This window comes from Caloenas nicobarica, chromosome 3, assembly GCF_036013445.1.
Source record: "Caloenas nicobarica isolate bCalNic1 chromosome 3, bCalNic1.hap1, whole genome shotgun sequence".
NCBI classification, from domain to species: domain Eukaryota; kingdom Metazoa; phylum Chordata; class Aves; order Columbiformes; family Columbidae; genus Caloenas; species Caloenas nicobarica.
The window spans coordinates 120969715-120995475 of record NC_088247.1 but is presented as its reverse complement, the minus strand read 5'-3'; the positions used below and the strand labels follow the sequence as shown (position 1 = coordinate 120995475).

Genomic DNA, 25761 nt, shown 5'->3' with positions numbered 1-25761 from the left:
AGTTGCTGCAGCAGTGTCTTGATTTTTTTTTTTTTTTTAAAATAACTTTTGATGTGGTCCCAGCCGGGTCTTAGCTTCTCAGCTGGCTTGCTGTCTCCCCATTTTTCCTTACTGCTATTTATGTGATTGCCTTGAAACGTTCTTGTGAAGGTTGTTTTCCTTGGGCATTTGGCCATCCTGACGTAGCCGCACTTGTTCTCCTAAATTACAAGTATTGATAAAATAGCATCCTACCCGGATAGCATCCTACTTGCCAGACTAACAGAGGTGTGCTTCAAGAGTGGAAACTGTGGTCTCTACACTAAATAATTTTAATGACTGCAATAAATTTGACTTTTTCAAGTAGCTTAGAATCAAGGCCAGCTTTGTAAAGGCGAGCAAAACTGAAAATGTTGGTACTGGTACCTTCTCTGTCCGCGGGTGCATCGCACAGCCCGGGCTCACGTGCACTCGGCTGCCCTGTGATCTGGGGGGAAATAGAAATAAAAGCCCTGGCAGCGTTCATGGGGCTGGAGAATTCCTGCACAGCCCTGTGGAGGAGCCCTGAAACCCCCGGCTGGAGACACGGCCGCTGGAAACCGCTCGGGTCAGGGGAACAAGGGAGAGACCACAGTTCTGCCTGGTGGGAGTTGTTGGCACAAATTCAAGCTTCTGGCTGCGGGTAAGGAAGTTACTCTGGCTTTGAATCTGTTTTGTCTCCAATGAGGTGCGTAGAGAATGACAGAGATTGTTACTTTGGAGGGTAAAAGCATTCTTTCTGATTTTCTGCTAGTTCTGTAGCTAAAAGGAGTGATGCCGAGGCCAATTTTTAACTTGGAGTGGGAAATGATCTCGTCGTTTCCTCCTTTGGTGCCGGGAGGAGACTGTGAGCAAAGAGTCATTTATGTCCCGTGGGTTGACCATCCTGGTGTCTGGTTGGATACGTGTGGGAGCTGAGGAGATCGATGGGGATTTCGCGTTTCGCCCCCTCCTGTATTCCCTGCAATAACATCTTTTAATCTTGTTCTTTGCCGGGGTCCCGAGAGAATCCGATAGCGGCCGCTGGTGAAGCAAGTGGATGAATACAGAGAACTCTTATGCCGAGAGCCTCCGGTTTGGAGTTGGAGGCTTTCAGCAGCCTTCAGGAATTCAGAGCTTTTAAATCAGGATTTCTATCCACCTTTCAGTTAATTTTCCCTGTTCTTGCCTACATTCACAGGTTGCAAAAAGATTCTGCAACAGTGTCATGCTAGTTAAATACTAAATGCGGAATTAAGTTGCAAAACAATCCTTATTTTGTTGCGCAGAACACGTGACAATTTTGAATGGTATGAAGTTCTAATAGGCAATAAATCTTTGTAAAATATGCAGCATAACTCTTCTGTGTCTGCAATGAATAAGTAATTCAGCCATGTCAAAGTCAAGCAGGCACAAATCCCCTTTGTACCGGACTGTACCATCTGTCTAATCTATCTGTGTCAAATATGGCTTGTTTGGGTCTGTCTTTCTACAGCTGTTCTGGATAGATTAAATTAAAATTCCTGCTCAATGGATATTTCTCTCTCGATTGTCCTAACTCAGGTAATAACCATGTTTTTCATGCTAGTTTTGGTAACTGGTAAACAAGGATGTGGTAGTCAGCACAAATATCTTTTTGTCATGGTTGTCCAGGGTGTTTTTATAGCTACAGCACCTTTTCAGCGGTTACTGAGCCCAGTGTTAATGTGAAATATGTGAATGAAGGGATTGTTCTTGGGGCACTTGCACGGTAACAAGCCCTGAAATGGATGGTGTAGCTTCATCTGTTGCCTAGAGCTTGTTTTCTCTTGATCCGCTGCTACCCTGGAAGAGCTCCATTCTGTTTTTCTGGAACCTGCATTAGTTTTGTGGAATGTCAGAAATGACTATTTGAAAGGACTTGCTGTTTGGTTTCTATTCTGCTTCGCCAGCCTGTGAGCTTTAAGCCATCCCTGCCGAACACTGCAGGAGTCGGAGTATTGCAGCAGGACAAGAGCACACCCCGAATTTTGCAGGCAAAGCCTTTCGTTTGCTGTCTTTCTGAGACCGAAGCGCTGCAGCCGCGGCCGTGCTTGGGACTCACAGGGAACGCCGATGTGACCGTGGCTCTGCCGACAGCTCCTGTTTGGGCCAAGGCAGCTCTGGTTTGTGGGTGTTAACACGCGGATGCAGAAACACCGCGCTGTGCATCGCATCCACCTCTCTCTTCTGCACAGAGATGCGCCTGCTTTTTGGGCAGAGAACGCGGAATCGGAGGATTCGGGGCAGCCTGCGGGAGGGATGCTCAGGGCGGGACTGTGATTTGTGCATCTGGGGTGTGCCAGCTCCCTCCCACGCCTTGGGAAGTGGAGCTTTCCCTCTGGGGCTGTTCCTAAAGGCAGGATAGACACAGCCTGTGTTCCTCGGTACCCTCTCAAGAGAACCAGACTGCGGAGTTTTTCCTGAGATGCCTGTTTGGAAAAAGAAGCCAGGGACAGTCTGAAAATTCTCCATTTTTACATATTCAATCCCATTACTGCGCTCTACTGCTCATCACCTTCCCCTAGCCTGACTTTATTATTATTATTATTATTTTTTTACCTTCACTCGCATGTGCTTTACGCAGAGAGATTCCTGCTCGGAGGCAGCCGGGCCTGGTGTGCGGTGCTGTGGTGAAGGGAAAGCCAACTCCAGTCAGCCAGGAATTAAAATGGTTGAATCACTGTGTCAAGATGGAGTCAACCAAGCAGATCATTCCAGATAGAAGAGCAGACAGTTCTGCTATCACTGGCGAAATTATGAGGCTTAATTCCGTGCGTTGTGTTGACATCGACGCCGTCACTAATAGAAATGTTTGGTATCGAATTCCGCCCTCGGTGCTTCATTCCGGCCATAATGCCAAGTGTTGCACAAGGAGAAACCACGAGCAGGATCCTCAGGAAGAGAAAGGGCTGAGCAAGGATCGCGGGGCTGGTTTAACCTCTTGCTGCCTTCACAGCGCGTGGGGTTTAATGGAGAGCGGAATAATGGAAAAGCTAGCAGAGCGTAATCTGCAGGTTTAGATTAAAGCCTCTTACTGGTGCATCGCGCATTTCAAAACGCTCCCATTAATATGTTCACTTTGGGAAATGTAGGTTTTCTGGTTTTGCTATTCCAAATAAGGATGCTTTCATTACTGCTGACCTGATATGAATACGGGCTTGACTGATTTCATTTAAAATATTGATTGCAGTGCATTGGATTGGTCGTGGGTTTGCTTTATTGCTGCAACAGCCACCACCCTTGCTCAGATCTGAGCTGGGATCCGTGAGGTCTCTGGAGGCCGGTGGTAGTGTCGCACTTTCACTAATGAGCTGTTTCACCATGTTTTTGGTGATGAGGAGAGTTGGGCTTTCTCTAGATGTGTGTGAGATGGAAACACAGCTCGTTGGGTAGCAGGGAGAGTGGGATCATTTGGTCACTAATAATTGTTCCTTTAAAAAAACCCCTGCCAAACTACAGTGGATCTCACTTGAAACAAGGGAAGGGGGTGGATCTGTACGATACGTTAAAATCTATTCCCAGCAGGAGTTATACAACTAGTCCTGCTGCCTTTAAAACTGTAAAGCCGATGGCCATTTTGAAATCCTTCAAAAAAGAACTTTTCTGTATATATATATTTTTTTTTTCTCCTCTTCTCTGTACTATTTGGCAATGCTTTTAGAGCTTCGAGATTTTGGTTTTTGCCTTGCAAGTGAAACAATGCTCAGGATTTCCTGCAGGAAACGAAGCTTGCAGAGCCGGCACAGAGCAGAGTGTCCTCCTGGAGGTTTGTCTGTCCTCCTGGAGGTTTGTCTGTTCTCCTCCGTTGCTTTGCCTGCCCTGAGATGGCTGGAGATGGGCAGGAGAAGGAAAAAGCAGGAAGATCTGGAGAGCGGCCAAGCTTTGGAAGGGCTGCGGAGTAAACAGTCATTAGGTGGAAAATGATTGGGATTAACGCTTTCTCAATGGCTTCAGGGCTGTGTGGTGTTGTTCTTTTTACTGTAAATCTGCAGGTGTAAGTCTTAAATATGTGAGAATCTTCTACTTTTAAAATATAAATAAGATTTCTTCCTTCATGACCATATCACGCAGGAGTGTGAGTCGAGAAACCAGAGCCGTAGTGAAGCTGAACACTACGAGCCAGCAGCACTTTTGTCTTTGGACGCAGTTGGTCAGATTCAAATCTGATGGTCAAAGCAAAATCAAAACCAACCAAGCAACAAGTGATTCTACTTCTGCACTTCAGGTTGGGATTTAGAGCAAGTTCGGGCGGTTTGTGCAGACACTGAGGGAAACGACACGGTTTCTCCACGATTCCTGAGCCATGTAGTAAAGAAAACAAAGCATCCGACTTCTTACACACTTGAAAGAAACAAATGAAATGGAACTGGCTGAGGATTTCAGGCCATCTGCTGGAAACGCTCAAAGGCAGCTCAAAACCTGCTCAAGGAACAGAGGCGGTGGGTAGTGGAAATGTTGTCTCACTTCGTTTATCCACAGAGAAAGCAGAGAGAATTTTCTGACACGGCAAATGTTGGCTTCCCATCCATGGAAGAACACTTAGTGATGTAAAATGGAACTTTTCTCTGCTTGTCACTTCTTAACCTTTCTTTTTGCTGTCTGTATTCCCTGGGACGGACGGAGGAGCTGGACAGACCCACCAGCGTGTCTGCGTTGTCTCTTTATTTGTATTTAATGTAGAGAAAGGGTATGGCTGGACGGGGCATCTCTCACACCACCCACTTGCTGAACATAGTGTGTAAATAGAGATTATCTATTTATTTTACTTCTTTTGACCCAAAAGTGCAATTGTGATTGACAAACGCTATTTCAGAGCTGTAGAAAAACTTAAATCTCCATAGACTTTTTTTCCAACGCTCCAAATTTACCAGATCTTCTATTTTTTTTTTTTTTTTTTAATATGGGGACAGAGTGTCTAAATCTGTAATGAGGTCACGACCTGCATAAGTCAGCATTGCGTAAGCCGCATCGTCGGAAGGGATGAAATCATTTCTCAGGAGTTTCTCGGCGGCCATGGGGAAGGTGCAGGAAAATGTCAGGTTGCCCGACCGAAATCGCGGCAGAAACGGCAGTGGTCACACGCGTTGGTTTGCGCAGACACAACCTTTTTTGGTGACTTATCCTCTTTTGTAAATTCTCGGAAAAACAACCGAGGGGACGTACCTTGTTTTGCCGTTTTATGCTGGTAGAAGGAAAGCGCTCGCGATGGCAAAACCATTACCCGTCGGTTAGGAAAAATGCCAGTGATTTTTCTTGTGTTTTTTACTTTCATAACATTTGCTGTCAGCTGCAATACTTCGCACTTTGCAGGTATTTTGTAGAACGCATTTAATGATCCAAGATTTGGAAATCTGGCTGGGACGGGGTTACTTTTGTAGGTGGCTTAACCTGAGTGTTGGACTCATCATGATGGTTTGGGCATGTGTATAACACAGGGAAGTGACGTCCCCAAAGGCGCTGAGCAGATGGTGTTTGCCAGTAAATAGGAAAGAAAAAAAAAAGTGAAAATGATTAAGTATTTAGAACAGTGTCTTTGGGACGATGAGATGTTCTATTATGAATTTTAAATGCCGGGGATTTGGCATGATGTGTCAGGTTTAGTTTTTGGGACGTGAAGTAAGAATGAAGTGGTCTGATTGCGTTTGAAAGTTGCCAGATGATGAAAACAACAGCCAAGATCTTATTTAAATATGAAATGAATATAAAGTGGCATTTGTGGGACTTTGAAGAGGGATTGTTGTTGAGAGGAGACAAGTGGAGATCAAAAGTGATTGGTTTTTGAAGGAGGAATTCTAGACTGTTCTGCAAGGATAGCACGCATAGTTATCTTATTAAAAACTCAGAAAGCAAACAGGTGATAGAAACAATATGTCAGATACTGTCCGGTGGATAGAGCTTCATAAATCTTCAACATCTGTACCCAATTATTTAGCTTCTCTAGACTTTTTTTTTTTTCCCCTGTAGTGCACATTTTTCACTATGAACTAATAGTGCATAATAATAAAACGTTGGGCATTTGCCAGCACAAACAGGGGTTTGGCGAACTTGGAGTGTTTGTGGAAGGAGAAAAGCAATGCAGCTGTTGGCTTGGGAACGTGCCAGCCCAGGATCTATTTCCCAGACAAAAACCTCAAATCAGAATGAAATAATTGTCGGATATTTTACATATCGTTGCTTTATGTGGGTTTTGCTGCTGCGTGTTGTGTGTCCGTGGGATTCATAGGCAGGTTTGGGGCTTTGCACCTGGGAACCAGTTGAGACTGGGTGATCACAGAAATAATACAATCTGTTTACTTGTGTGGTTGGTTGGTTGGTTGTTTTTCCTGAGTGCTTCACAAGATGGGGTTTGAGACCTCAGTGTGAAAATACTTTGCACAATACTGCTGTTTCCCTCTGAGCTCAATGCAACGATCCATAAAGCTCTCGGACCAAAATATTGTTATTTTTTCCCGTTTCCGCAAAGCCATTTCCATCTGCTGGGTGCACAAGGCTGGAAAAGCCGCTGTGTGTGAGTGGGGCCCTATTTACATGTTGCCAGAAGTTGTTTATAACAAGAATATTTAGATATTTGGGAAGAGCTAAATGTCATTGGTTTGTTTATTTGTCTGTTTTACTTAGAGCGTGTAGAACTGTGAATAACACACACCTCAGGGCAAAAATAAATTGTAGTGTCCAAGATGGATGAGATGTTTCAGGTAAAACTGCTGGTTTGATCTAGTGTGGCACCGCTGCTTTTTACCAAGTTATTTGTTAGACTTTAGTCCTGCTGTTCGTGAGCGCTGCTGTGGAGTTTTGGGGAAGAATATTATGGGGATCCTTTTAAAGCAGCTGAGACAACTCAGGCAATTGTATTAGCAACCAGACATGAAAAACCTGGAAAGAGTCATTGCTCTATCATAAATAAGGTGATAAATATCTTTTATCTCATGTGAAGATATGCACTAAAATACCTGCCCCCCAGAAAACCCCAAACTTAACCGTAGTTGCAACATCAAAGAACCAAAATAATTACCCAAGTTATTTAAGATGCAGCTTTTCTGGGCATTTGCTCCACATCTGTCATTTTCTTTCCCAGGGTTTTAAATTCCGTCCCGCCTGCTTTTTCCTCCCAGGATGCATCTCAAATTGTTTGGTCACAAATGCCCCGAATAACAAACTGCCTGAATTTAGATGGCATTAAGGCTCTTTAACCCGTTTCAAAGGGCAGGGACGCACTGAGGACCTGCAGGCATGCATTTCAATTAAGGCAATAATGATATATATTTCCTTGCCCTGCCTGACTATTTTATCTATGCTTCAGATGGAAGTTCTAAGGGGGAAGGTTTCTGTTAGTCTTGTCAGGAGTTGGCCAAAAAAATGTGAAGAATGTGGAAAGGAATTAACAGCTGGTGTCCATTTGAAAGCTCAGCTGGGCACATGCAGGCAGTACACTTGGCTTTACCTGGCGCCTTCCCCTGGTTAGTGCCCACTGACCCGCTGAACGCTGGCTTGGAAGTGAGGAGACTGGTTTGGATGGGATGCTCTTAGTTCTTCTGCCCAGGGGCTGGCGAGTGGACGGTGTTTGTTTCCTCTGGAGAGGGATTCCCTGACCAGCACTAAAGTGCTGTCTTGACATAATCTCACCAGAGCAAAAGTTTCCCCGTTCTGTTAGTAATTTTGGTTTTATTTTCATTAAAGAAATAACAGCTAGACTCTATGTGGTCCCTGCAACATGCCTCAGTGCTGCACTAAGTCTGGCCATTGAGAGGCAAAGCTGTGCATGAATTGACTGTGTTTGGGGGTTCACCATTGGAAGGAAATGCTCATTCTGGAGCTTTGAGCCTCTGGGACCAAAACCAAATTGTTTCCTAGGCCAGGTCTTTGGCCAGACCCCACTGAGCTGATGAGCAGAACTAGCTCAGCTGGACAGGTCTCGGGAATCTCCGGCACCAAGTGCCGGTGTGAGAGCAGGTAGAATTGATCTCAGCATCGTCATGAAGTAACTTGTGCTGTCTTAAGTCTCTTCTTAAATCTCGGCTTGGGCTTGGGCTTGCTCCTTGGTGGGCTGGCGTGGGAGCTTAGTGTGCTGCTCAGAGCAGCTGTCGGTCCAGGCGCGTTGCCTGCTGTTGCGTTAGGAAGCGTGTTAGCAAGTCTTGCCTCCTTCCCGCCCCCGGAATCTGGTCTTTGTTGGTTGTTTGTTTATTTGCTAGTTCACAACCCGCTGACTGTGCAGCAGGTTATTTCTTCCAGGCTGCCCCTTTAAATTGCTTCCATGCCTGCCTGGCTGCGAGATACCGCTAATAAACAAAGCCCAGAACAAAAAGCCTCCGCAGTAAAACATCGTTTTCTCCTTAGGCCTCTCCCTGGGCGCGGTTTCCCGCTGCAGTTGGGAGGCAGAGCCAAGAGCCAAACCTGCTCGGGCTCTCCTCCCCGCACTGGGAGTTGTCATCAGGCCACCAGCACCTCCCAGCTCGGATGGTGTTGGCTGGACTGGGACCTGTACACAGCCCAACGACCCCGGACGTACAGCCGGATCTCTTGGTGCGTGGTAGCTCTGCAGACTTCTTGAAGTAGCTGTTCTACCCTGCTGCGTTCTCATTCTGTTCCGCTTTATCAAACGTGGCTCAGCACTTCAAGCGTGCCTTTGGTCAAAAAGTAATTCTTTGCTGCAGCCCTGTTTTGTTCTGTGCATGTCGGCTTTATGGTGGGCAGCAGCGCTGGAAGATAGCGGTTTGTATTCTCTGGTCCTTGCTCCCCGCTCCTGACCTCCAGCGGTTCCAGCCATAATTATTGACCGTCAGAGGAGCTGGAAGATTTGTTAATGAGAGGGCTGGGAGGGGTGGGGTGTGGAAATGGAGAGGGAAAATAAGTGCGAGAGAGCGAGCGGTTGGCGGGTGGAATCCTTGGCCTGTTGACTTGGCAGCCCCGCTGCTGGCGGGAGGTTGGAGCCGTCACATCTCGGGTTCTGGAGAGAGACGGCGGGAGGAGGAACGTGCTTGTGGATGTGATTGTGCCGATCCCCTGCGGCAGCTTTGAGTTAAACCGGGTGTTCGCACCTTGCAAAGGCAGGCCGGCTGTCCTCTCATTGCGAATGTTCTCTTGTTGTAAATGTAATTTGTGCCCATTGCTTCTGTCTAAGGGTCTTGGTAGAAGTGATGTAGAAACCTCCAGTTCTGGTGTTATGATTGAAGAAGACATGTTGCATCTCTGGTCTCTCTTCCATCTGCAGAAACTTGGCTTTAGTGCTCTTAATTCAAATTAACGTAACAGGTGTAAACTTGTATCTATAAATTACATGGTAGGCAATCACAGTACTTACTGAATGATCAGGCAGCTTCCCAGTTTGACATTTTTTCCTAGGGAACATTTCATTTTAGGTTCCAGGCTAGCTGGCCGCTTCAGCTGGTGCTGTTTCCATGAAGCATCTCAGCCTGCGATGGGCTGGACACCACCTGGCACGGCCGGTTTGCTGGAGCACCATCAAAATAAAGAGATGTCACCAAGGGCGTTCGGGTTGGCTGGGACTTGCCAGCGAGTTTGGGGTGGAGGTGTTAAGGTTTTTCTGCTGTTCTCTGAGCGCAGACAGCGGTGCCTTCATCCACAGAGGAACCAAACGTCCCACAGACGTCAGGCAGCGGGAGCATCTCGGTTTTCAGTCCTTTACTGACACGCAGCTGGTTTCCAAAGCCCGGTGCTCTGTTTCTCGTAAGCTGGGTCATGGGAGAGCAGAGACCAGAAAATGGGAAACTCCTTTTCATTGGGACTCGGCTCTGCGTGAGCACTTGAAAAATACTAAAAAAGACTTTCTGTTCTGCTCCACTGAAGAAAAGGTAAATACCACTATAGACAGTTTCCCAATATTTTCACGTTCTTTTGGTGAAGGTCAACACACAGATAGCTTCTGGAACATGGTAATACTAAACATTGTCCTTTAAATTCTCAGTGACTGTGGAAGGAATTTTTTGGTAGTTTCTTTGGAAGCCTGTTGATAACCATTTAAATCCATCAGCCTTCCTCCCTGCCAGCCCATGAGACAAGGTGTCCCAGGTGTTCTCCACCAGCATCTTCATCCACGCGTACTTGCAGCTGGATTCTTTAGAGGTGCTTGGAAAGTGCACCTTTGTGGTAGATATGGCGAACATATCGTTAATCCAGCTTACTCATATTTTCGATCTCTTTATATTTGCTTACCGCTATCAGAAGGGGTTTTTTAATCAAAAAGCTCAGGCAATTCCACAGTCAAAATTTTCTCTTTAAGTGTTTTACAGTAAAATAAGTACGTGGGCTGTAAAAGTGGAAGGGCCCTTGCCTGCTGACAGTCGTATTCCTCAGCGTTCCTCGGCACGCCAGCTGCTGGGGGCAGATGACCCCTTGTAAAGCCCCAGCAACATTCAGGATGCTATTCCAGTCACCAGCCAGAACACAGGCGCTGATTTTCCTGCTCACTTGTCACTTTTCGGTTTCAGAGAAACCAGCAGCATTTGCTGTCGGATGGCCAAGCACCAGAGCAAGCCTGCAAAGTTAGAATATTGACAAGTGATAGATGCAGGAATGGAGGTGGGAGAGAAGCTGATGAGCTGGTCCCTGGCGGTTTTTCCAGCTGAGCCATCTGCGTAGCGGGACACTCCCAGTTATCCCAGTAATTCAACAGGCGCTGCCTTTAACTGACTTAGGAAAGACCCTGTAAAGGTGATGAAAGTGGTTTTTAAAAGCAGTTGACTAAGAGCTGTGTGAATTGCAGTCTGCAGATTTCTTTATTGACTTAATTAGAAGCAGAAACCCAGTTGATGTTTCACAAGACAGAGTGTTTGGATGCTGAATTCCATCTCTTTTGGCAACTTTGGATACTGAGGTGGCTTGTGAGATCGAGTGGAGCCGTGTTTAATCCATGGACCTTGCTTGAGCAGCCACAGACTAGCTGGTGATGCACCTGCTTGAGCTGAACTTTACTAAATTGCGCTTAGCCCTGACTCGGCTTGTGTGAACCTTGCCCAGCGGCGATCGTTGAAGGAAAACCATAAATACATGAGGAGAGAGGCTGAGTACTCCGTGTTTTCCTTAAAAACCGAATGAAGGAGGTTGTATTCTTTAAGCCTGGGGCTAGCACTCAGTACACGGAGTTTTATTATATTAACACAATCCTGATGAGTGTGACGCGCCCCTGTAACTCCGGCTGTGCCACCGTCCCGTCTCTGCCTGGATCCCCACAGACTTTCCTTTCAGCAGAGCTGGAAGAACATGGCTCATGAGAAGCGTATGCTGATGGCCCATTACCAGAGCCCTCCCCGCAGCAGCTCCACAAAATGTGTTTTACATTCTTCGAGTGATGAGGGGAAAAGGAAGGGCAGTCCCAGCAGGGATTTGGTGCTTACTCCACCCTGAAGTGTTGTGTGGTCATGTTCTGTTCTGCTTGATTGTTGTACTCCTCTTTATTAACTTCTCTCAAAAAACTGCCACTTCCCACCTAAAATGTCTCAGTTTTTTTCTGGTTTAGTCTTTTCTTGGCTTGTATGTAGTCGGTGGAGGGGCATGGGCTTCTCTGGAGGGTGATTCAGAGGCAATGTCGGATCTAGGAAATGTAGGGACCCAGAGGGTCTCGCCCCACAACTCCTATTGCATGTTGGAGCTTGGATAAAACCAACACAGAGCCTCCGTGCCCCTCTTTCTGGTTTTAGGAGGCTTTTCAAATAACCTTGGGTTGTGCGCTCGGCTGGGTGGAGCTACCTCAGATTACAGAGGACAAATTTGGACCCTAGTTATCAACTCATTTATTCTAGAGCCTTCAGGAAAAAATGTTGGAATCCAGATTTGCTGGGTTGTGGATGAGAAACGGTGAAATTTTGTGTCTGCGACTGTGGAGAGAATGAGACTAGAAGGTTTTTAATGATCCTCGCTTTGAGTGCAAGGTTTGAAATTGCCGTTTGGTTCAGGTTTACTGAACGACGTTTTTGCAGTGGTGATTATCTCCCACGTGCTCTGGGCCGGGGCGCGGGGCGCTCAGCTGTCAGCCCTGCGCTTGCTGAGCCGGTTGGCATCTGTGTCCTGCACATGGTGGTGGTGGGTACGTGACGGCCACCCCTGCTGAAAACACTCGGTTTTCCAGCGCAGTGAGCCCCGGGTTTGCTTACGGTGAACAGCGCAAACGCTTTTTGAAGTTGTTTCAATGCTTGTGTAGTACGTCCCCATCTCCCAGCTAGAGCCTGATATCCTGGGGACCGCAGAAGAAAAACAAGGGCTCGTAAACCACTCTTTAACTCCCTGACTTCCAAGTGATGGGTTATTGGAGACATGTGGGAAGTAGACGTTGTTCATGGACGGGCTGCGCGATTTTAATGACCTTTGCACACTTTTCCAGCCTGTATTGAGAATAAAGAGGCTTCAGTCTTGCTTTGTTTGTGCATTCCTGAAGTGTCTGTTCCCTACAGGCTGATTGTGGCATTTGACTCTCCAGTAGCACGGCCCGTCCTCCCTTCCCGATGACCTTTCAGGGTCTTGTCCTCCTCACCCCAGAGCACGGACAGCCGGAGGAGTCACCACCACCAAGTGGGTTGGCTCAGGAAGCAGAGATGGAATCCCTGGAGCACTCTTGGGTTGGAACATGCAGAAACAGTGTGGTTCTGGTTGTCACAGAAAGGCGGGATTGGCAGCCAGACCCTGCATGCCAGACGGAGAGAGAGGAGGTTGGAGGCCAAGGGAGTTAAAGCCTCACTGTATTAGTACCTTTATTATTTTACAATTGGTTTAGCGGCTGAAACGAGCCCAAACGTCAGCGATCGTGTTGCCCGCGCTGTCCTGTGAGGACAGGGGCAGCTCGTGTCTCTGGAAAGCGTGCAGGCGATGTAACACGGAGCAGCGGCCTCTGGGCTGGGTGGGCAGAGGAGGTTCCTAGGGACAGGGCTTAGTGCTGCTGTTGGGTTAATGGTTGGACTCCGTGATCTTGAGGGTCTTTTCCAGCCAAAATGATTCCATGGGGCCAGGCTGGAAACCAGCTCCTGAGGCTTCAGGTTGAGAAGTGGGTAGAATTAAGATGCGCATTTTCCAGCCTTTCTAAGCCTTATGCTCAGGACTTCAATTTTTCAATTCTGGTTTGCAGACCTCTGAGTTTCTACCTATTTTTTTTTAAACACTTTTAGAATTTGGCTGGTGGGGGTGTTTGAAATATGTATGCCATTTTGCATAAGCTTTGTGCGGCTCAGAAGGTGTCCCTGTTGACCTGGTTTTCCCTTCTGGGGAAGCTAAAGTGAGAATCTCACCCTGATGGGGAGACAAGATATGGCTGGATGCTGGGAGCTCAGAAGAATTCCTGTTCTCCAGCTTAAATATGGGTTTAAAATGACATTAAAAAAAATTAGATGTCTGTTGCACTGCTATTATTGAACTGAATATCACTCGGTATAAATGCCAAGTTCAGTTACACCTTAACTAGATTTTCCTCTTGATAATAGGACCAGTAACCTGGAGATGGAAGGGTCCGTATCCTGTTTTCAGTCCTCTCAACCATCCAGTCATACAGAATTTATCTGAACTGTCAGAAAAACTGCCACAGGTTGGGCTGTGTGTTAGCCGGGGAACAGTCTATCTACATAAGTAATTGAGACCATTTGGGGATTGCTGTTCAAAATAGATTTTCTTCAATCACAACGTCATAAAAACCTCTTGACAGTCCTTAGATAGTAACATGAAACTTAACAACGGCTTAGAATGTTTCACAGAAGAATAGTAACTCTTGAAAAAGTAATGTTTACTTTAAAGATAAATGTAACTATTACGAAGTAATTCCAGATGTGTGGGTATGGCACAATTTTAGCGATTATAGTCTTAGCCTGTTTAGTGAATGACATTGTTGCATTTAAAAGTAGCCAATGAATTTTTTGTAAATGAATTAATTCATCAGATGGTCTGAATAAAGCTGTTTATTTTTCTATTATCTGAGAAGCAAACAGCAGAATCTAGTTTATTTATGAAGATAAATACAAAAGGTCTGACCCCTGGATATTGCCTTTGAAAATTGTCTGAGAAAACGTTCTTCCTGGTGGCTGGTTCTTTCTTCGAGCCATTTCTTCTTTTTGAAGATAATGCCAACCCCCCCGCCCTCAAATTATGCAATATATTTTAAAGAATGCTTTGAAATGAAATGGTTTGATCTCTTTGGACAGACGCGAAGTCTTCTAGTATTGTATCAACTGCAGAAGGCAAGAGAGTGTTATATTTATTGTCAGTGAGCTCGTGTGTGTTGTGTTCTGAGAACGGGTCGGCTTGGGGTCCTCTGAATTAAGACTGCTCAGGATGTTGACAGCTGAAATTTCGTGTTACGTTTTGCTCTCCACAGAAAACATTGTTCCCTTATTAGACTGATATTTCAGCTTAAAGCCAGGCCAGGATGTTTAAATTACAAAGGTTGTTCCTGCTGGAGCCCAGGCTTTTGTCTGGCCCTGCGCTTTCTGCTGGTGCTACAGATTCTATAGCGATTTCTTGCGCGGGTGCGAGCGGGCGCTTTGCGCATGAGTGCAGAGTGCTGCCGTAAGCCGATGGGCACAATGCAGCTGGCTCCTGCTTTGTGCTGACCACGCTGTCAATAAAACAAATCTCTGCTCACCAAGTGCTTGTTGAAATCATCGAGCCGGGGAGGTCTGGCCAAGTAGAACTACGGGATTGAGCAGCAGTTTAGTGCGAGTAGCGTGTCAGGCTTAAAATAAATGTGTAAATGTATGTGTGTTACGTGTATGTGTATGTTATGCACAGAATTTTTTTCAGCATGCGTCTTTCAAGTGCAGGGCTAATTTTATGGATGACCGATTACGCTCAAGGTCATTAATAATGAACTCGGCTACGTTAAGAGCTCCAGAAAAATTCTGAACCGTTTTTCCCTGTTACTGTCTGGCCAGTTGCAGACAGCGCTGGTGTTTCCGTTTGCCAGATAGGGACATCCATCACTCAGAAGCAAGATTTGCTGGTGTGGCTCAGCCCATCTGCAGCAAGAAGCCTGGAGCTTGTGTTTATCTCCATCCCTGTTCCGGAGGCACCAGGGGGCTGTGCTGGACCAGAGCTGCAGCCCAAGTCAAGTAAGATCGTTTTCCAGCACAGGCTTAGGGTGGTGGTTGCACGTTATGTAGCTGGGTCCTTCTTCAGAAGAAGGCAGTGCAGCTTATATTTCAGTCAGGGCGAAATTGTGTTATCCTCACCTCGCCACAGAGGCGCTTTGCTGCAAGGGACTTATTTTTATCCCTGCAGAGTGTCTGCTCCCCCGCGCTGCTGTCCCTGCGTCGCGGAGCCGCATCCCACAAAAGGCAGCTTGATGTCAGCCCGTGGAAGAGGCGCCGCTTTTATTTGCAGCATCTCTGCGGAATCTGAACGCGGATGTGGGATAACAGGCCCGTTTCATGCTCAGTTTAGCTTTATCTGGGGTAGATTTTGCTTGTGTGATGCTCCGGAAAGGAAAGAGGAGTGATAAAGCACCGAGTTACAGTTGAATTTTTTCTGGATCCAGTTATGTGTACATCTCAACGCTGATGATACAGAAATAGGTGAAATCTTGTAACTTCTATCCTGAGTTAGCATGTCACTGCATCCCATTTTTAGGGTCACTGCTTTTATAGTTTGAGCTGCTGCATTTCCAGTGGCATATCTCCTCGTCTTCCTGGGGCACTGGTGAATAGAGAAGGCTGAGAAGGTTGAAACAGAAACTGCTGTAGGAGGGTCTGATTCCACTCGTTTATACCGCGGATATTCCATGGATTTAATTGGAATTAACCCTGATTTCTGCCTGCGTACAGGAGTCACTGGGAGGCTTTTGTCCAGGTTTGACGCTAGACGAGGATGAGCTGGTGAACGCTGTGCAGAAATGTTTCGAGTGGGACTTAATCCTTTCCCCGTCTTCGCTCCATCCTTTTGTTCGTAGCAACAGAATCCATCGGGAAATGTCAGCCTGGGTGTGCACAACGAAGGAGTAACGTTGCAAAAACCTTTCCCAGAGCAAGGGTTTTTCCATATTCTGTTGGTCTGTTGGCAGCTTACCATAACTAAAGCGATTTCTTCCCACCTTTTGTGAAGGCTGAATCGCTCACAAACGGGCTTCGTTAACAGCTGCTTATGCAACAGCCTCGGGCCCGGCTCGTTTCCCATATCTGTGCAAAACGAAGGGATTATTTTGCAAGTAAATATATAAGGAACCTTCCCAACTGCGGCAAGCAGGAGAAAATCAACCCGTCCTTTTTTTATCCTAGGACCATCTGGAAAATTAATGCCTCTTAAGTGCGCGGGCAGCGGCAGCAAACAGGTTGTTTTTTTCCCCCCTGTGAGCTGGATTGATGTCAGCTGCAGGATATGGACTCTTTTTGGGCGGAATTTGGGCCTTTTCCAGTCACCCCCTCGCCCGGGCCGAGGCGGCGGGGCCGGCCCCGCTCCCGCTGCCGGCAGGTGGCACCAGCGGGGCGGGAGGAGCGCGTCCCCGCGTCCCCGCGTCCCCGCGTCCCCGCGTCCCCGCGTCCCCGCGTCCCCGCGTCCCCGCGTCCCCGCGTCCCCGCGTCCCCGCGTCCCCGCGTCCCCGCGTCCCCGCGTCCCCGCGTCCCCGCTGCGGGCGGGCCGGCGCTGCCAGCTCGCCCCGGCAGGGCGGCTGTGGGAGGAGGGAACGGCCGTTCACCGGCTGCCGTGAGCTCGGGGCCGGGAAACCGCCGACCTGGGGGCTCAGCCCGGGCCGAGGGGGCCGAAATAGAAGGGCAACATTCGTGACGGGGCTCCAGGCTGTGACCCCTCTTTTTTTTTTTTTTCTTTTGTTTCTATTTTTTTGCGATTTTTTTCTGTTTTTAACAGCGCAGGGACTGAGAGCTCGCAGGGGTGGGAGCAGAAGGAAGCGAACAGGTGGATCCACAAAATGGAGATTTTTTCCTCAGATAGTCTTGTAAGCCTTCCTGTAATATGACCATTTCTATTAAAACCCAGTCATGCCCCTTTTCCTAAATGTTTAACTGCATTTAAAAATAGCTATTATATTTTTATAAAGGTGAACTGTGTGTGACCTGGGGTCTCTCTGAGCAGGGACTTTGGAGGGGTTGGGTTGAGGAGGGTGCAAAGCGGCCGCTCCATTACCCCTGCGACGGGGAGAGCTTTGGGTCTGTGCCCCCAGGTCCCCTTCGCCCCCATGACAGGGAGAACTTTGGGTCTCTCCCCCCATGGCGGGGAGAACTTTGGGTTTGTGCCTCCAGGTCCCCTTCGCCCCCACGGCGGGGAGAACTTTGGGTCTGTGCCCCCATGACAGGGAGAACTTTGGGTCTGTGCCCCCATGACGGGGAGAACTTTGGGTCTGTGCCCCCAGGTCCCCTTCGCCCCCATGGCGAGGAGAACTTTGGGTCTGTGCCCCCAGGTCCCCTTCGCCCCCATGACGGGGAGAACTTTGGGTCTGTGCCCCCAGGTGCCCTTCGCCCCCATGGCGGGGAGAACTTTGGGTCTGTGCCCCCAGGTCCCCTTCGCCCCCATGGCGAGGAGAACTTTGGGTCTGTGCCCCCAGGTCCCCTTCGCCCCCATGGCGGGGAGAACTTTGGGTCTGTGCCCCCAGGTCCCCTTCGCCCCCATGGCGAGGAGAACTTTGGGTCTGTGCCCCCAGGTGCCCTTCGCCCCCATGATGGGGAGAACTTTGGGTCTGTGCCCCCAGGTCCCCTTCGCCCCCATGATGGGGAGAACTTTGGGTCTGTGCCCCCAGGTGCCCTTCGCCCCCATGGCGGGGAGAACTTTGGGTCTGTGCCCCCATGGCGGGGAGAACTTTGAGTCTGTGCCCCAGGCCCACGCCTGTTCCTGCAGCGTTCATAGCCCCTGGTTTAACAGCCATTTACAACCTCCCTCCTCTCCTAGAAGAGGAGGTGTTAGGCTCTCTTATATTTAGTGCTGATAAGTACATGCAAATTCCGATTAGAAGATGGTGCAGGCATACTAACCGTATCCGACTGCCTGAAAGAGGAGAACCTCATGTAAAAAGTTGCGTTGGTGGGCTACCATTTTGTTGCTAGGGAGAGTTCAAAGCAAATGCATCAGTTGTTTTTGTCTGATTAGTTCATAAATAAAGTCAGTATTTGCATGTGAAGTCAGTATTTGCATGTGAAGAAAGAAATGCTTGTTCAGATCTGTGTTAAAAGGCTTCTGCTGGTCAAATGCTTATGTGACTTTTTAAGCATTTGCATTTTTTTTTCCATCAGAATTTGCACCGTGCTGTAAACGTGTTGAGGTCTTTTTTGCACTTGGGGTTTTTCTTAGCCGAGCTATCCATGGCCCTATATGCTTTAGCCAACATTCGCAGATTTATAAAGTCAACAGGCTGCTTTTGAAAATAACAATCGTGAAAGTGTTTTACTGCACCGTTTCATATGTGTTCCACTTCGTGTGGATTTGAACATGACAATTCTGCACTTGTTTATGCAGTGAAGCTACTGGCTTGAAATCTTGGTTTTGTCAAGTAGTTCATTTTTTAAAGAGGCTTGGAGCGTTCAGTTGCTTTCTGAAAGACTCGTTGGTATCTCATCTGTTCTTGAACTTGTGCCCGGGTTTTGAGTAGAAGTCATTGATTTTTTGAAACCAGAAGTCTCGAGCTTGAATTTTACTACTTTCTTCTTATATGTACATTTTCTAAATGATTATTATGTATTTTTGTTTGACAGAGGTTTTTAAGAAGAATCTGATGGTGAGAATAGGTTAAGAAGACTCAGGATGACGACAACAGTAGCGACAGATTATGACAATATTGAGATCCAACAGCAGTACAGCGATGTCAACAACCGCTGGGACGTCGACGACTGGGACAATGAAAATAGTTCTGCTCGGCTGTTTGAGCGATCCCGCATCAAGGCCCTGGCTGGTAAGCTCGCGTCGCATGAGCAGAGCTCTGATGCTGGATACATGTGGTAGCATTGTTTTGATTTGGTTTCTGTGTTTGGGCAATGATGTTGATTTCTAGATTTGGAAAAAAGCAGAGGGATAACAAAATTCTGCTTCAAAATATCTTCATTTGGAGGTGTTCGAAACATCTCACTTGTTCCAAAATGGAGGAATTTGGTAGGTGGAGACAGTTGTCATTTAGTAAATAATGCTGGAACTACAAATTTCTACCGATACATTCAATCTTCTCCTGAATTACACTCTCATCAGCAGACAAATGAAATTTGATTTGGTCTCTTTTTTTTTTTTTTTTTTTTGTCTTTAAAACATTTGATTATTGCGTATTAAGGGCTGTACATTAACCAAATTTGTTTATGCAGCAAGGAGATTATGTCATGTCCTCTCAGCTCTGAGGCATTGCCCTGCAAAGCAATTTTTATGCGTTCTGTAAATGATTTCCTTACTCTTATGGTAGCATGCCCACATTCCTGACCTCTGAACAAAATGCCTCGGTAGCATGGGACATACTGCAAGCATGGAAAGCAGCTCAAAACGTGCTGGGCTTTCTGCTAGTGAAATCTTAGTTACAAGGACAGTTTTAAACCCAACAGTTTGTAATGTGTCGAAGGGGGTTTATTAAATTAAGTGTGCTGACACAAAGGTATCATGGGTTCCATTTGTGATTCCGATGAGAGCAAGTCGGGAGGGAGGGCGCCCTTTCCCCTCTCGCCACTGGCTGGGGAGTGGATGAGATGCAGAACCCTGTTACCTGCAGGCATGGAGCAGGATCAGGTTTGGAGCCGAGCAGCAGGGAGATGAAGTAGTTCACGCAGGTGGGCAGAGAGCAGATCGGATAACCCTTACCGAGGGTGGTAATGGTATCGACTTCATGGAGCTGCTCGCAGAAAGGATGTGTGCTAAATTTTGCTATCTTTAGAAGACGTGTAATTACAGCGGGTCTCATACTGTGTGCATTTGAAATTAGAGCTGAAATGCCCGACCTGGAACGGGGCTGTGCGAGGTGGGGTCACAGGCGATGCCTGTGGTGGTAGGTTGGTATAAACTAGCACAAGATGAGAAGAATCTTAACCTTTTTTTAATATTTTAATGTATAGCTTGATCTTGTTTGAGGAAGAAACTGTATTTCTGTTACATTAGTGGTCGTAGGTTATATCGCGTGCCTTGGGTGGGAAGTGCTTCTAGCACAAAGTTTGTTAGCTACATGTGGGTCCCAGATCCAGCTTTTACTGCAATTGGCTGGTCCAGTTACTTTTATGGCAAGCAGAGCTCCCCACCTGAGTAATGAATAATAAACATGAAACTCTTATTTCAAGGAGAAGTAATGTAAGGAAAGTACTTGAATTATTTAGATAGCCTAAAACAAATACCAATGTCAAAGCAAATAATTTTGCTCAAGATACGCTTCAGAGCCGTATTTAAACATTTTCCCAGAGTATAATGTATTTATTTATTTTCTTAATAAGTATTACTGATTGTTATTTTAATTTGATACATTTCATACCTGTAATTCTCTGCTGTTAGTGTTGAAAATGCCGAGTGCTGCCAAAACCTGGCTTAGCGTACTGCACTGCTGCAGCACTGCTTGAAAGCCTAATCATGCTGCAGGGAGAGAGGGACGAAGAGAGGTTTCTATTGCAAATGAAAGGTTTCTGGTTAAAGGCTGAGCCGTGATACTCCTGGCACTGTTTACTGGATATTTCTGAGTGTGCTGTCTGGTGGGTAATCTTCCCGTGCATGTCCCCCGAAAGGCCCTTGCAGGTTTGTAAGAGCTGCAGCCTGGAGCAGCAATAATCTCTGTCATTTGTGCTCTTTAAATTGAGACAGGCTCTTTCTGGAAAGCTGTCCTCTGGTGCAGCTGCTGTCACAGGGCCGGACACGATAATCGCTGTGTGGAAGCCTCTGGCTGGTAGTGCACACAAAGCCACGCTGGGTGACATCAGGAGGCTCTTCTGGGCTCTAAACCCCATCAGTTTGGCTGTCTGTTGCACCAGCACTTTCTTCTGGATGAATTTCACCGCTCTCTGAGCAGAAGTAGTTGCACACACAGGCAGGGCCCCGTGTTTACTGAGTAACACTCCAGTCTGATGTGGATGGGCACTGGCTCTTTGTGGGCCCGAGCATCTTCCTGCATCTCCAAGACTGACCACTTCTGACAGCAACATTTTTCTTCCCAGAGGTCCTAGATCAGTTGTGTCTAAAGACTGCCCATGGGTGTCCAACTCTTTAGTATGGCTGCCTTTCATTGAAGTGACAAGATAAATCAAAATACTATCAACATCTTGCAGTTTATGAAATGCACTTCTGTCATTATCTCCTTGTCCTGGTATGAAAGGTTTCAAAACGAACAGACCAGGCACTGGTTCTTTATTCCCCATCTATAAGATGCAAGGTGTTGCGTTCAGAAGTAGAACAGCCGTAGTGACTCGTGGCTCAGTGTGAATCTTTCTGTTCGTGAAAACATCCTCTGTCCACATTCTTCAACAAGTTGTGAAATGCCTCTTCTGTGAAGCTTCCATCTTGTATCGATTCTAGTGTACTGTAATTTAAACGAAACTTCCTTTAAGGTAAAGAAAGGCAGAGAGTGAGCAGGCAAGAAGAGAGTTCTGTGGCCAGAGTCTGATACTCTGTTCTAGAAAGAACTGTAATGGCCCCATGTTCCATCGGGGTATTGAAATATTTAAACAGCAAAGCAGCAGATGATGGGCAGAACAATCTGTGATCAGAACAGACGATGTGTTGGAGAAAAGCTCAGTTAAGGCAGGAATTATATAATAGTGGTCGAAAAATGCTACTGGCAGCACAGCAGCTGATAACAGATATTATTAAAGCGGTCTGTGTACCCTGAAAACCAGAATGTGAAGGATTGGTTCAATTTTAAACAAATCATCTGGGAACTCAGCTTTCAATCAGGATCCAGATTTGAAGGGATATGCAACCAGATTGGTTGCCATTCGTGTTGAACTAACTCACTTTGCAACTGATATGAGAAGAAGGTAACTGATCCCTACTTTGTAGAGTAAGACATCCCGCTGTAGGAAATCAGCTTTCACCTGTCCTTCTTCTCTGTGGTTCTTCAGAAGGTCTTGCTGGAAGATCAGGTAATTCTACCTGCTCTGTAGAAGCCAAAAAGAGATCATGTTTGTGTGAAATTCTTCATTCACAAATCCTCAAGTGTTGGATTTCGTCTCTCAAGGACCATTAGCTAACAAGATTTGCTGTGCAGCGCCTTGGTGCACGGAGTTCTCATAAAAGCCTTAGGAAATATTTCAGTTGTTCAGCAGAATTTTTCCCACTCGGTCTGGGACAGTGACATTCAGATGTACCATGCTCGCCATCTCGGATGCTGTTTTCAGGTGGTAAGAGAATTGTCACCTCCAAAACTTTCCGTTTCTTCAGTTAGCTAATTCAATATTAAAAAATGCTTGGCTAAAGTTACTCGCTTTTCTGCTCATTTGTATTTTGCCCTTTTGTCCTCTGTGTTCACCTGAGTGACCAGCAGGTCTGTGACTCAGCTGCCTGGCCCACGAATTAAAACAGTTTCAAAGTTGATGAAATAACAGAGGCGTATCTTCGCAGCGCAGGCAGGTGAAGCTGTGCATTCCTGTCTCAGCTCCGCCTGAGGGACTGTGCAGAGGTCAGGACACTTGGTCGTGTTGCATGGGCCTCACAGGGAATACAGGCGAGGAGGCTGCATTCGTCATGCAGCTTCCCTTAGTTGTCACAAAGAGAAAACAGGCTTGTAATTCATGCCCGTAACTTAAATTCTCCCAGAAGCAAAAGGCGCAAATCACTGAAATTGTCACTGAGCTTATGCTATTGAAAGGTGTTTCATTTTAAAAAAGATAGAGAAAACTTGCAATGGAGAAGTGCTGGGGCTAGTTAACCCTTTTAGCCCTGATATTTAAGGCATTCCTGCCAGAGCTCCAGTGCAAAAAGTCAGCAGCACAACCCCCCAAAAAAGCAAAAAGAAAGGCCCCACCTGTCGTACTCTTCAGGCATCACGCACCTGCTTGTCCCTGCTCTCTAACATTTCTCTCATAGCAAAGTTTCTACTGTTTCACTCTGAGTAGACACTAAAGGTAGAAAAAAATCTGCACGGTCAGAATGAAGTGTCAGGTCTCAAGTCAATAAAAAAGGACAAAATACAATGATTTAGAGGTTAAGAGAATAAATCTCTGGTTCATTGTCGGCTTTGAAAGAACATATTGAGAATAATCTGCAGTACATTTGATGAATATCTGGTACCTGAGCTTTCTGGGACTTGAAAATCAGTGCACTAATTTTAATAGAGCAAGTGGTTAAGGACAGAGAACTCAGCAGTATATCGGTGCTTGTAAATCAAGTTTGAAGGGCATGTGAATGATTCAATTGACACTAAATAGAAATAAAAACCTCACAGCAGTGAAACTGCAGATGCATCTTCTCAGCACTGGCATGGCAGTGCTGTTTGTTAGTCCGTGGTGTTGTTTAGCAGCCAAAGGCCTAATGCAGACTTAGGTAAGCATGAAAGGGCTTATTTTGAAAAATCTTATTTTGCTCAGATAAGAGCTGATGGAATTATTTCAACAAAAGCTTTTCCAAATATTGACCTCACCCAATGCTTTCCCTCTGAATTTTACTCTGGAACAATCTCCACTGTAGTTTGTAAGCTGCAATACCTTACCAGAGTCTGTAGGAGGCTGGTTTTAAATGAGAAATGTCATTTTACATGTTCTTTGTCATGCAGCCACTAAGGGAGAATGCGTGGCAGCAGAGAAGCTGCTGTCCGTACGCCTGTCACCCAAGTGCTGGCTGCGACTGCTGATGAACACCCTGATCAGAAAACAAGATGATCTTAGCCCATCTGTCACTGCCGATTAATGTATTAGCTTTTGAAGTTGCTGGTGGAAAACTGTTTCTAAAGCAAATAGCAAAAACCAGGCAATAAAAAATATTTTGCTCTTAGCTTTTGGTTTGTAAAGGTCATCAGTAGACTGACCCCCCCCAAAAAAATCACTGTATGTCTACGGTACATACAATAACTTTCAAGTAAGCCTGAACAATTTGTATTCAGTGATGTCCCATCAAAACCAAAATTTGCTACAGAGGTAATTTGTATCTCATTCCTATAGTAACGTGATTTTTGGTATCAATTATGCATAGTTTGGGGGTTTGCGCTCTCTCTCTCCCTCTCTTTAGAATCAGAGTGCAAACTGCGTGGAGGTGTAAGTCAGATTCTTTGCAGTCTGATCAGATACCAGATCCGTGGTCCCATGGAGCTTCCTGAGTACAGAACCAAGCTTCTGAAAAAAGCACCACTGAAGGCAGCTGCAGAGTTTTCTGGAATCGTGCGTGCCTGTATGCTTCATGGGTAGTAGCTGTGATTACTTGGTAACAGTGGTGCAGGAAAGTGATTGCGTCCTGGTGAATGACTTTAATCTGGCACAGATTGCTTGGGCAGGACAAGCGGAGATGGAAAAATGGGGTTTTTGCTTCTTTGGGAGGGGAACAGAATAGGAGCAGTTGCTGGCAACCCTGCTCTGGAAAGTCTGACAGCTGCAGTCATTTTATGTCTGATTAAATTCTTTCAAGACTAAGCAATATTGAGTTGGATCCCTACACAGGAGAGCCCAGCGTCCTGCCAGCAAATGGGCCTGTATTGATCCATCTTTAGATCTTGGAATTCCTGTGCATTAAGCTCCTGGACTGGAATACAGGTACCATATCTGCTGCTCGTAGTTTCTTGTGGAGAACTCCAAGCCCACACCAGTCCTTGGGCACAAAGGGCTGACTCTGTGCTTGGAATGCAAGGCAGTAATTTAGCAAAATAAGGTACAAGAGAATTCTGTACTGTAGTTAAGCGATTAAATATAAAAAGCCATCTGTACCTAGGGGAAGAAGATGGGAAACTAATATACATGTGCTGACTCGGTGTGGGCGTGTTCCTGCGCATATCTGCTTTTAGACTATTACTGATGAAATACCATGAGAGTAATCCTGAAAGCAGGTAAATAAATCTGCTTTATCATACCGGGTATTAGACACATTGGCACTGCGCTGACTTCCATAGTGTGCTTCCTTACTTGTGCTGATTTTAGGTGAGGACTATGCCTTAACTCCCAGGCTGGCCCAGCACAGCTCTCTCCTGTCTGTTTTAGTTTTCATCACCCACTCATCACCATGGCACCGGGAACGGCTGAAAGCACCAGGGGACATGCTTTTGGCTGCCAGCAGCGCCGAGATGAGCAAGATGCCGCATTGTGCATCAGCTGAAGCAGGGACAGGGAGGGGCAAGGCAGGATTCAGGAAGGGGAGTAAAGCGCTCTGGCTGCACCAGCTGCTCAAGGAAAAGAAAAATACAGGGAGCTAAATCCTCCGTGCAGTTAGTGAGAGCTAAGCCAGCAGCAATAGTGGAGCTGGGGTAAAATCACCCTGTAGTTAATGGTTTAGGAGGAGACCTACCAGCCAGATTGTCGTTGGTATAAACTCTCATCTCCCTTGGCTTCTGTGAGACCACGCTGACTTACACCAGCTGGAACATGGCCCATCATGGGAAACCTGAAAAGACTATAGTGTTGTTTGCTGTTGGAATCGATGTTTTGGGGATATTTAATTCAGAGAAACCACAGGACCCTTCATTGAAATGATGAGAATATTTTTAGATATTTTGCTGAGTTGTCATAATGGAAAGGGTTTCTGATTTATAGAAACTACATCCCAATAATGGCAATATTATTTTTTTAAATTATGACTTTTATCAGGGATAAGCTTGGCTGTGGATGCATTTCAAAGCCTGTTAAGGAGCCTGTAATTTAAAAGAAGTCTTTCCACAAAAAATACGTATGCAGAAGAGAATGTTCTCGTCTCATGTCTTTAGCATCTAACTAGCAATGTTACTCTATT

At 46.3% G+C, this 25761-nt stretch overlaps 1 protein-coding gene across 5 annotated transcripts in view; it reads left to right on the top strand.

Annotated features, from left to right (window-relative positions):
• SPTBN1 (spectrin beta, non-erythrocytic 1) overlaps positions 1–25761 on the top strand; it is a 114683-nt gene that overhangs the window by 14371 nt on the left and 74551 nt on the right. For all 5 annotated transcript variants that reach the window (XM_065630762.1, XM_065630761.1, XM_065630760.1 and 2 more), the window contains exon 2: positions 18642–18838. In XM_065630762.1, the coding sequence (XP_065486834.1) occupies positions 18691–18838 (148 nt within the window). In that variant the 5' untranslated portion in view covers positions 18642–18690. The remainder of the gene's footprint in view (positions 1–18641; positions 18839–25761) is intronic.